The following is a 12593-nucleotide window of genomic DNA, read 5'->3' as shown; positions in this document are numbered from 1 at the left end:
AGGCAAACTGCTCTCCGACGTTCCTGCTCATCATTCTATCTGCCAGCCCATCAAATTATTCACCTACCCACCCGCCGACCAGTAGTGCATTATAACACGGACATGCGCACACGGTCAAACACTCGCACTAACACACAATATACATCTGCACGGCGGTGGCGTCGGCGTTAGATGCTTGAACGACAAATGTCGAATGTGTATCTATATTAAATATTACAATATACCTACGGTGTATTCGAAAAGATATTATAATGAAATATGAATATTTGGAAAAACGGAACGCTTATCTTCTCGACGCGTGACTGTACATCGTTCACACGAATTTTCTAATATATTATATACTATAATAGGATTGTGTTGTTGTGTTAATATTATTATTATATATATTATGCACACCTGAATTATGGACTGAAATTGCACGGCTCCGCGATATAAATTCATCATTATTATGGTTTATTGACCAAACATTGTAGGTACGTCACTGACGCGATTATTATGTGTATAATATTATATTATAATATCACACCAAAAACACTTCGTTATAACTCCGTGTAAAAAAAAAACTAAGTTAAAAAAAATTCCTGTAGTGACATTACATTTAGAAGATAACGATTAAATCTTTTAAAAACGTGATATAATATTGAAATTAAGTAAAATTCCATTTTTTTAATATTACCAAATACCAACACTTGCCCGGTTGCACCAAACTAGTCGTCTAGTCGTTATCTATCGGTAAATTATTTTTCCCTGTGTTCAATTTTAATCTAATGAATAATAATGTACCACTAATTGACACTTTTGTATTCTACCTTTTACAATATAAAGATTTATAGACACGGACGACGGCGACAATGATTTTATCTATGATTATATTATAATATTATTTCAACAGACAATATATTTTTTCAACAAAAGTAATGCGGTGCTCAGTACGGCGTCAGAAAGGCGGACAGCTGTAACCCCTGTCAGAGACCATATTATATAGGTATATTAATTATGTAGACGACACACGTGCACTGCAAGACCTTGTCGTTTTCTTTAGGTTTCTCGTTTCTTTATTCTACCCTACCTATACGGCGAAAAGTAAAATAAATTGATCTCTGTAGTTTCTGCGTATAGAACGTGTGACCAGGGGCGGACTGGGATTAAAAATGTCACCGGGATTTAAAATTAGAGTGGCCACATCTATATACTTGATTGCACATAAAAAAGTTCATTAAAATATTAAATAGAACTCATTTTTTACATTTTGCAGATTTTTAAAAATTATAACATTTAACACATAACTTATTTGACATATTATTCCTTATTACTTATTAGCTAATTTATTATAAAAGCGTCTTAAAATTAAAACAAAAGTTTTTTTTTTAAATGTTCACTAGTTATAGCTAAGTTATTAATAATTTCATCATTATTAAGTTTAGTTAATATATCTTTTTCACGCGACATGAGTATAAATGCTTCTAAATTAAGTTGGCTTAAAGAATTTCTCAATATATTTAATATATACTTTAGAGTAAAAAAACTTCTTTCATAGGTTACTTGTGAAAAAGATAAACTTATAAGCAAAGTACAACTTATCATATGCTTTTGAGTAATTTCTCAGCATTTCCTTTGTTTTTTTTTTTTTATATTTTCCATTATAATTAGACACTTGGAATAAACACAGCGGGACTTTAAAAGTTTAAAAATGATAAATTAAACATATGGTCACTGTTACGAACTTACGTGAGCTACGTTAACTATCAACTAAATATCATAGGCACAATACAATATACACAGACACAATAATTAAATTATCTACATTTATGTTATTACGAGAATAATATTCAGTATTCCGTAGATAATGATCGCATATCGCGTCTTTCTATTTCATAAAACTATACAAAAATAAGATACGCCCGACAACTATCTTTATTTTATTATTTTGTATATTCCTATATTATGTACGTATACACAATTTACAAGAGCTGTATTATTTTCACACTAAATTTACTATCGATGTGCCCATCGAGAATAAAATTTGTTCAATATTATTATGAACGAAATTTTTTATTAATTATTTTTTATTTAGTTTTGGCAACAACGACCACTGGCCACATTAGGCACTGGCCCTGCGTATGACCGTCTCTTTGTGGTGATTTGTACCATGGCTTTTACACGTATGGTATTTTACGTATTATTGTTGCTTTCGATATTTTATACAATGCCATACGAATTAGTTGCCGATTTTACGTATTCGGTGACAACGTTGCTGATTTCATGAAATCGGCAATTTCATAAATTCGGCGTAACATAGGTATATATATCGCATCCATTTCGCATTCTGACCCGTTTCGTGAAATGGATAGAAATTTTATCCAGTTCGCGAAACGGAACTTATTTTTTAACAGATCGCGTAATTACACAACGTGGATAACTTTTCACGAAATGGACACGGATTTTTAGTTATACGGAACTTGTACCGTAATCTGTACATACAAATGACGAAACTAATACGTGAATGATTTTTATTAATAGAAACAACTTGTCGTAATAACCTGTGGTAATAATTATAATAATTATTGCATTCTATTAAAGTTTAGGTGATGTATGTTGTAAATTATCAATATAAAAAAAATATGAAAAATAATAATAATTATGGCATTCTATTAAAGTTTAGGTGATGTATGTTGACATGTTGTAGATTATCAATATAAAAAAAAAATATGAAAAATAATAATAATTATGACTTAAACTATAATAAAATTTTAGGTAAATTTATATTGTTAACAATTTATGTATAAAAAAAATTATTATTATTATTTAATCTAAAAGCATGCAGTATATTATTTGTTTGAACATGGGGTAGTATTATGACAACGGCTATTACATTTTAAGCTTAATTTAAAGCAAGCACATTTTTTTGTTTCACATTTGCCCCTACAATTAGGTACAACTATGAAAACCTTGTCCTCCTGTTGTTAGAGCCACTATTTCCCTTAGACTTAACTATTTTTCTTTAATGACCTCTAACATGTTAATAAAATTGGATTTAGCTGGTTGAAGAGTTGAAGAATTGAACCATCCTTTAATTAACCCGTGTTTGGTTCCTAGACGATTTAGCTCATTTTTTTGTTCTGTGACTATGGCAATTATATTCGCAGAGTCTGATGGACCTCTATCCACCTTAGGAACTGGAACTATAACACAATCTTCGACTTGAAATTGAGTAACCTTAAGGTAGTAACAGGTAGGTCATATTATTGTATAATACTTTTAAGTAAAATAATATTTAACATGTTTTTACCTTCAACATTTTTTCCGCAGCCTTTTGTAAGCCTTTTAATCCTTGTTGTCTCGATTGAATGATTTTTTCATTATTTTTGCATACATCACAAACAATAACACTAGCAGAGTTGATTTCCACCATTACTTCATTGCCACAAAGACTACAACGTGAAGTGATCATTTTAATCGTGGAATGTGGATCGTCTGAGTCTCCGGTATACATTAGTAAATCCTCTTCAGTTGATATTTTTTGTAAAACTTCTGATGGTTATTTTGAAGTTGTTAAACCTATTTTCGGGTCACTTCCAAATAAAGCTTTATACGGAGATCTATTAATTACTCGATGATGGGAAAATAATATTACATAAAAAGATCGTATTCCCTACAAATGTTATACAGCTAGGGTGATTAACCAATCATGTACGCATTTTTTTACTCGCCTTCTTATTCCACTATGATAAATATTCTGATCTTTGGAATATTCAAGTACGATATTTTACACACGATTTGTGCGATGATCGCTGATACCAAAAAAACCTCCCTTTTATTGTAAATTGTTGAGCAAATAATTTTTTTGTTGATCTCGTTATATCTAAGTCGAGATGTTAACAAGTTGTTTCCGGCTACTTAATTAAAATATTTAATTTTTTTAAATTGAATCTAGTATTTATAACTTAAAAAATGATAAAATAATTTTATGCGATGAACATTTTTTAATATGCTGTAAAAAGTATTATACAATCAGATCAGTGGTTTGCACCTGCGAAGTTAAAAATCATTGTAAATTAAATGATCACAAAAATGATTGAATTCTGTGTATTTTTATAATCATTATAGTAATTCCGAAGGAAAAAAATATTGTGACTTCCGGTTAACCTTTTTTTTTGTTTTATTGTTAGAGGTACGACCCGCACGCGCGCGTACGTCATTCCCAGTCGGGTACCTTGTCGGCGGCTGTGTAGTACGGATTTGCACGGGTTATACGGCCGCCGATGGAGAACTGCGGCGCGTTGGCGTAACGGGACGCCGTGTCGGTGGCGGGGTAGTAAGCGTTGGGCGCGGGCGTGCGTTTTCTGCGCGTCCGCTGATTGACGCTGCCGAGCATCACGGGCCGGGGCGTCTGGTTTTTGAAACGGTCCAGCGCGACGGCCGAGTACCGCGCCGGTCCCGGTGACGAGTACCACGCCGCTCCCCGCCTGCCGACGCTCCCGCGTCCTGGTTCGGCCGGCTTCCCGGAAATCGTGTACATGGGCGCGGACGGCATGTCGGGCGCTTGGTTGCCGATGGTAGTGGACAAGGCGTAAGCGTTCGGCGCCGGCGTGCGTGTGGTTTTCTTCAGACAGTCGCGTCTCGTCCTGCAGTGTATATAGTATGATGATGAGTTTGTGAACGACTTGTATATCGCATTATTGAGTAGGTATATAATATAATATATTATACGGACGTTTTTTTACTCGTACGAAAACATTTATTATTTTTATATAATAACGTTCTGCCACAGCTACAGGGCGAATCGAAGAGAATAAAAGTGGGGAAAAAAGGCAGAAAAATGAAAAACAAAGTAAAAAAAGAACGTTACAAATACGACGTCTTGAACAGTTTTTTGTATACGATTATGTCACAACTCACATGAGAACAAAAAATCAAATCGTATAACCCTTGCAGTTATAATGATCCCAATTAATTAATAATAAAAATAGTAATAGTTTATAAATTTATAATACAGAATACAAAAGTAGGTATATAGGCACTCGTTTCGAATCATATTTATTTCGCCATCGACGCCATCTATAAATGTTATTGTTTACCATTATCTCGAACTTTGAAAAACATAACTAACATAACACGGGTTTCATCTCAGAGTTGCTATACAGTATTTATCCGAGTAAAATCTAAATGAAGCGTACATCGCATACACCGCGATTAAACCTTATACATTGAATGTTAATCACGTAGTCAAAAAACCAAAAACCGTTATGAATAACTTTTAAACTACATATTTTATAATATATTAATAAAATATTAAAACTTAATGGCTGCCCAATTATTAATATTATTACATACTCGTGCGTAATATTGTTATATACTAACCCTATGAAACACAACGGTATCGTGGGCAATGTGGCGGACATGCAGGGCACTGTGTTGTACGCGGCCGGCCCGGGAGTACGCGTAGTCTGTACTTTTAACTTGGACGCCAGCGAGGCTCCTATCACTCTGACCGGTCCGTGACGGGTGAAGTTGCTCAGGTCGTACTTGGGGCCGGGCACTCGGAGTGAAGTCTGTTTCCGCGGCAGCAGCATGCCCAGCGTGTAGGCAGGACCACTATGAAAATTTACGTCAGTCATGTCGTAACCGTATGCGTATTAAATTTCTTTAATAGATATATTAATAAAAGGTTTGAAAAACAGATTCGTCAAATAACTACCGTGGTAACCAGACCGCCGTAAATAAAATATTAGTTTTTTTTTGGTGAGTACTGTATAAAATAGATATATAAACAAAAATATGTTGTGAAATTGTGAATTTTTGCATTAATTAATTTCTTTCAAAATATTATTTTATCTGAAATGAGTATATTTCTTAGATTATTTATTAATTATATAATTTTCACAATTTTTGTTGTACGTTTAATTAGCATAATTTTTTTTTTTTTAGTCAGAGCTATCTGATACACCATGTATTCTAGAATATAGTATATTCTATAGCTATAAATTACATATTTTTATGCATATTTGTCCCTAATTATTATAATTTTTTGTTTTTTCATTAATTTTAAATTATATTTATAATCTATTTTGATTTTTTGATACAATAATACTAATATTTTTAACTCATGTTTCATGGTATATACTATATTCTATACCCATAAGTTACATATTTGTCCCTAGTTATTATTATTTTTTTTGTTTTTTTCATGAGAATATACACTTTTAAAGTATACTATTATATTATATTTTTTTTATTTGTTATTTTTAAGGTATTATGTACCGTATGAAGAAATGTATGATAAATTAAAAGATTTTCATACCCGAACAGGACATGGGGGAAATGTGAAGCTTCGCATGGCTTTAATTAATAAATACGCGATTCCAAGACCAGCAATAGAAGCTTTCCTGTCAACTTGTTTATCATGCAACAGTAAAAAACCAGTAAACCGTAAATTAGTCATCAAACCCATAATAAGTGAAGATTTTAATGAAAGGGGGCAAGTCGATTTAGTGGATTTTCAATCAAATCCTGATGGTACATTTAGATGGATTTTAAATTATCAAGATCATAGTACAAAATTTTTATCCTTGCGATCTCTGGAATCCAAAAGAGCAATTGAAGTAGCAAGAAATTTACTTTCATTATTTCTCACTTTTGGGGCTCTAAAAATCTTGCTAAGTGATAACGGTCGAGAATTTGTCAACACTATAATTACAGAGCTCAAAACTCTGTGGCCTGACTGTGTTATAGTGCATGGTCGACCCAGACATCCCCAAAGCCAAGGTAGTATAGAACGAAGTAACCAAGACATCGAAAATATGTTGAGAGCATGGATGGTCGATAACAATTCAAAAAAATGGTCCATTGGCTTAGAATTCGTCCAATTTCAAAAAAATTGTTCCCATCATCGAGTAATTAATAGATCTCCGTATAAAGCTTTATTTGGATGTGACCCGAAAATAGGTTTAACAACTTCAAAATTACCATCAGAAGTTTTACAAAAAATATCAACTGAAGAGGATTTACTAATGTATACCGGAGACTCAGACGATCCACATTCCACGATTAAAATGATCACTTCACGTTGTAGTCTTTGTGGCAATGAAGTAATGGTGGAAAAAGCGAACATCTGCTTGACATTCCAGCAGAATATACGTAGACAGCTGCCGGCACATGCTTTACATTTGCGATCCACTCTCTGTATTGACCTAACCTCCGTATTTGCTCCGTTATTTTTGCCTCTGTGAAAACTTAAAATTGTTTTTTTTTATCTTTTTTCTTACGTTGTTTGAACGTTTTGTTTTAAAAAAACAAATCAACAATGAGTGATCGTTTGGATGAAGTTCCTGAAATGGAGAACGTGGACGATACTATCTCACCAAAAAGAAAAAATGTACATGGAAAAGTGAGTAAAATATTATAAATTATAATAACATTACTGATTTAGTAAATTTATTCCGAGCAGCACCAAAAAATCAAATATGCAAATATTTGAAATAACTTTTTAATTCAGTTTTATGATGTTTATTAGAAATAACATAAAAATTAAGTACGATAGGCAAATTCTGATTTCACGAAAGTGTTGAGCATATAAATACTAACATTTCTAAAAAAATAATTTTTTTTTTGTATTTTAAACTCAAAAACGGTTTTTAGAAAAATTGAGTATTTTGAATTTTTTTGACCATAACTTCTAAAATAAGTTTGATCGGCTTTTTTTAAAAGTTAGGTAAAAAAATAATTACGCACACAGAACTTTTATAATTTACAATTACGACATTTTTTTTTATAAATATTTTTTTTTATTTTAGTGGATATCGAGTCGTCAAAAAACCATGATAGTAAATGCGTACAAGGATTTAAAATTGAAGACTCCAGATATGCCGTACAAGCAAATTATGTCCGAGATTTCGCAAACTTTAGGTATTGGCTTGAATTCAGTACGTAAAATAATTTCTGAGTACAAATCAACCGGGACTGTTGCATCTTCTATCAAGAAACGGAGTAAGAAGTGTCTGTTCGACAAAATTGACGACTTGGATAGGAATGCGCTTCGTCAAAAAGTACACAGTTTTTGGTTGAAAAAGGAATTGCCGACAATCGACAAGGTTTTGGAAGCAGTGAATGATGATCCGGCTCTTCCTAACTTCAAACGCACCACATTGTACACTACTATTAAAAAATTGGACTTCGTCTTCACTAAAAGGAAGAGATGTAGTGTGTTGACGGAGAGGGAAGACTTACTTGTTTGGCGACAAAATTACATATATGATGTTCGTAAATTTCGTGAAGAAGGTCGTACTGTCTATTACCTGGATGAAACATGGGTAAATGCAGGCGATTGTGTTGATAAGTTGTGGGTTGACAGATCAATAAAATCCAAACATGATGCGTTTACCAGAGGTTTGACAACTGGTGCGACGAACCCTACTGGTAAGGGTCAGCGTTTAATTGTGTTGCATATTGGATCACACAGAGGATTTTTAGAAGGTGGACTGTTATGTTTTCTGTCTAAGAAAAATAGTAGCGACTACCATGACGAAATGAATGGCGACAATTTTCGTGAATGGTTCGAGTCGATAATTCCACGTCTCGAACCAAACTCAGTAATTGTGATGGACAATGCCCCATATCACTCAGTAAGGATAGAAAAAATACCAACGGCTTCCTCAAAAAAGGACGAAATTTTGTCATGGTTTTCTTCAAAAGGCATTGTCGTTGACAAACGTATGTTTAAACCACAACTGATGGCGGAGGTGAGAAAAATAAAAGGAAAATATATTTCGTACGTCGTCGACAATATGGCTAAAAATGCCGGCCATACGGTACTCAGATTGCCGCCCTATCATTGTGAGTTAAACCCAACTGAATTGGCATGGGCAATGGTGAAGACCTATGTCAAGCAGAACAATAATACATTTAAAATTGACGACGTTAAGAACTTACTGAATACTGCAATTGATCGTGTAACCAGTGAAAATTGGCAAAATTTTATTGAACACGTCAAAACGGAGGAGAATAAAATGACTGAAGTTGACCGCAATATGGACGAAATTATTGATAATTTGGAACCATGCGTCCTCACCATAACTGGCGAGACTTCAGATTCTTCTGATTTTTAATTGTAATGTAGAATGTATATAATTGTCTCATGTAAAAAAATAAATCTATTATGTATTTATATTGTATTTAAATTTGCTATTATTATTTTGACGATCACTTTAACATTTTTGTAATTAATATTGTATTTAAATTTGCTATTATTATTTTGACGATCATTTAAAAATGTTTGTGATTTATATATGATAAATTGTCTTATAAAAAAACGTAAATAAAAATAGTTTTAATTTATGAATGACTGGCGTATACGTAATTGTTTTGTATAATATTTACAATACCTTATTGTAGTATTGTTAATAAACAAATGAATATTTTAATTATCTGTACTTCATATCATGTACTGAGTATTCAATACAAAATATAATATCTATACTAATACTATATTAAATACAGTATATTTAATATATTACAGTGTAAGTAAACAGTTTGGTGACCGCGACCGACAGACATACAAAAAATACGCGCAATGCATTTTAAGTTATCCACTCACATCGGCAGTCGATTCTAGACTAATTAAAGCTCCCATCCGCGGCGGCGCGTCAAGCGCTACCATGGAACAAAGGCCACGCCCATGCGCACAACTTGGCCGCCGAGTCATCATCTCATTTTTAATAGACTTTAGATATTCATTTTTTTGTATTATAACTTAAATTATTAATCATAAAAACCAATATTCTTATTATTTTTTAATAAAAGAAAAAGAGGTACTAATTTGACCTAGTATAGGCAGTAATATTTTGATGTAGGTATTGAAGTTTTTATATGTTAATATTTTATATACTTAGTATAAATAAGGCTTGTAGTTGTTGGTATATTATGATTTTATCTTACTTCTAAAAAGAACCTAATACAATTTTCCTACAGGTTTAAATTCATAAAAATTGTATCTAGGTATTGCCAAATAGGTACTTAAATAAATAATAGTCTTACAATTACTTTTATAAGTTTATATATATTTTTAAACTTATTTCCTTCTATAATTTTTGTTTTCAAATTATAGAGCTACCAATGGTACCTACATGGTTTTTTTTTTTAACTATAGGAATTACCGTAAGCCATTGAATAAAATATCTGCTAGGCAGTTAAGATGACGAATAGTTCATGTCAAACAAAATGTTTCTAACAGTTCTAAAATTGTAAAATTAATTAGTGAACCAAAAGTACAGCAAATGGGTGAAAGAGAAGTCCCACACCAAAATATTAATAATATGAAATGTAGCAATGATGAAACCGATGAAGGAAATGAAGAATTATCACTTGTTAATAATTCTTTCAATGGGGATAATCATGTTAATCTTTGTGATTTAGAATTACAGATGGGTAACATGAGTAATCATAAGTCTGATAATAATATAGAAGTACAAAATAAAAGTTTAAAAGATGAATTGTCTGAGTGGGCTGTTCAAAATAATATAAGGTTGAACGCATTATCTCACCTTCTAAAAATAGTTAAGCCACATGTGTCAGAAACAGTAAACTTGATGCTAGAACATTACTCCAAACACCTAGAAAAACTAAAATAAGAGAAGTTTCACCTGGTGAATATTTTCATTTTGGGGTATATAAAGGTATCATGCAATTTTTGAATACACACAGCAAATTTACATCTCTCCATAGTGAAATAGAAATTATGGTAAATATTGATGGTTTACCAATATCATCCTCGTCCAATAGTCAAGTATGGCCAATATTATGTTCTATTTTTCAATATAACCATATTTTTATGGTTGGTTTGTATCATGGAAAGGACAAAAAACCCAAAAGCTCTAATGACTTTTTATCAGATTTTATTCATGAAATTTTTGATATGACTATAAATGGGATATTTTTTGATGGAAAAACATACGGTTTCAAAATTAAAGGCTTCTCGGTAGATAGCTCAGCAAAAAGCTTTATGCTTTGTGTAAAGTGTCATGGTGGTTATTCTAGCTGCACAAAATGTATGACTGAAGGGGAATATGTTGAAAATCGTATTTATTTCCCTGATAGTAATGCAAGTCTTAGAACTAATGAGCAATTTGCTAATTATGTGGATGAAGACTATCATTTAGGTGAAACTTCCTTACTTGAAATACCAAATTTAGGACTGGTAACTTGTGTACCATTTGACTACCAACATTTAATTTGCCTAGGAGTCACTAAAAAGCTTGTAACTTTATGGCTAACAGGTAGTCTAGGAGTAAGGCTGTCTTTCAAAAAACATGAGGCGATTTCTTCAGGTATAAAAAAATATATCATACCTTATGTACCATTGGAGTTCCAAAGAAAACCACGTGCATTAAATATGTTTAGGCAGTGGAAATCAACTGAGCTAAGGATGTTTTTGTTATATTATGGTGCTGTTATACTGAAAAACCATTTAAAAAATGATATATTTCAACATTTTTTATGTTTACATGTTGCCATTCGATTGCTGTGTACAAATAAATATTGTCATATATCTGAATATTTGGAATATAGTAATAGTTTATTGCGCCATTTTGTAGAAACTTTCAAAGATATCTATGGGGTTCACTATGTTTCGCATAATATACATGTTCATTTGACAAAAGATGTAGAAATGTATGGTTCATTAGATAATTTTTCTACATTTCGGTTTGAAAACTATATGCAACAAATTAAAAAAATGATCCGAAAAGATGACAGACCCCTGCAGCAAATTAGTCGAAGAGTAAATGAAATAAATTCTTGTTCTCTTAATATGAATTGTGACTGTGATTGAACTATAGATTATACATATGGAAAACAACATTACGAGGGACCTTTGCTCTTAAGTACAAAGAATCCACAGTATTCAAGTATCAAGTGCAAAGCTTTCACTCTAATTCCTAATGATCCTAAAATTTACTGCTGTACTTTACACAATGGTGACATTATAATAATAAATAATATTGCTCACCTTAAAGAAAATAATTGTAAAGTCTCAATTTTAATTAATTCATATTAAAGATATGTTAATAATAGTGTACATAATAATTGTTAATAAACATTTGCCTTTTGTGATGGATGGTTTTACAGATGTATTTGAAAAGGCTGTAAAAAAATTACAAATTGCAGAAAACTATAGTGATGTAAATACTGATACTGATATAAATAATGCCAAAAGTCAACGTCGCATAAGGGCCAAAAAAATGTATGATTCTGACTCCAGCACTCAATCTCAGTCACAACTACATCATCCAGTAACAGTCTCATCTTCAATGCGATTAAAGTATCCAGATCCTCCTAAACCTATCAGTATGTTTATTTATTTTATTAATTTATATTGTATTTATCAATTAATAATAATATTACTAATAACTATACTAAAATATTTTGTTATATTTGCATTAGTTAAAAATTGGAAATTGTTTAGGTAACTTCTAAATTCTATTCAACTATTAACATTCTAATTTTATATTCTAATGTTTCAGCATCATCAAGTACATTTAAAATGAAAACTTCTAACCAAAATATGGAATGTAATATATTTTTAAATTAATTAATTTATA

The 12593-nt window shown here is 31.8% G+C and overlaps 2 protein-coding genes across 2 annotated transcripts; one reads left to right on the top strand and one right to left on the bottom strand.

Annotated features, from left to right (window-relative positions):
• Positions 1 to 4195: 4195 nt before the first annotated feature.
• Positions 4196 to 5618, bottom strand: LOC132925528 (protein CIMAP1D-like). The gene is made up of 2 exons (XM_060989919.1): positions 5362 to 5618; positions 4196 to 4625 (listed from the first exon to the last, which is right to left on the bottom strand). The coding sequence occupies exons 1-2, from the start codon at positions 5616 to 5618 to the stop codon at positions 4196 to 4198; spliced, it is 687 nt and encodes a 228-aa protein (XP_060845902.1).
• Positions 5619 to 6272: 654 nt separating this feature from the next.
• LOC132925527 (KRAB-A domain-containing protein 2-like) lies at positions 6273 to 7229 on the top strand. Its single transcript, XM_060989918.1, has one exon. It carries the CDS (start codon positions 6273 to 6275, stop codon positions 7227 to 7229), a length of 957 nt encoding a protein of 318 aa, XP_060845901.1.
• The last annotated feature ends 5364 nt before the right edge of the window (positions 7230 to 12593 follow it).

This window comes from Rhopalosiphum padi, chromosome 3 (genome assembly GCF_020882245.1).
Source record: "Rhopalosiphum padi isolate XX-2018 chromosome 3, ASM2088224v1, whole genome shotgun sequence".
Classification (NCBI taxonomy): Eukaryota; Metazoa; Arthropoda; class Insecta; order Hemiptera; family Aphididae; genus Rhopalosiphum; species Rhopalosiphum padi.
This window is presented reverse-complemented; position numbering and strand designations above follow the sequence as displayed.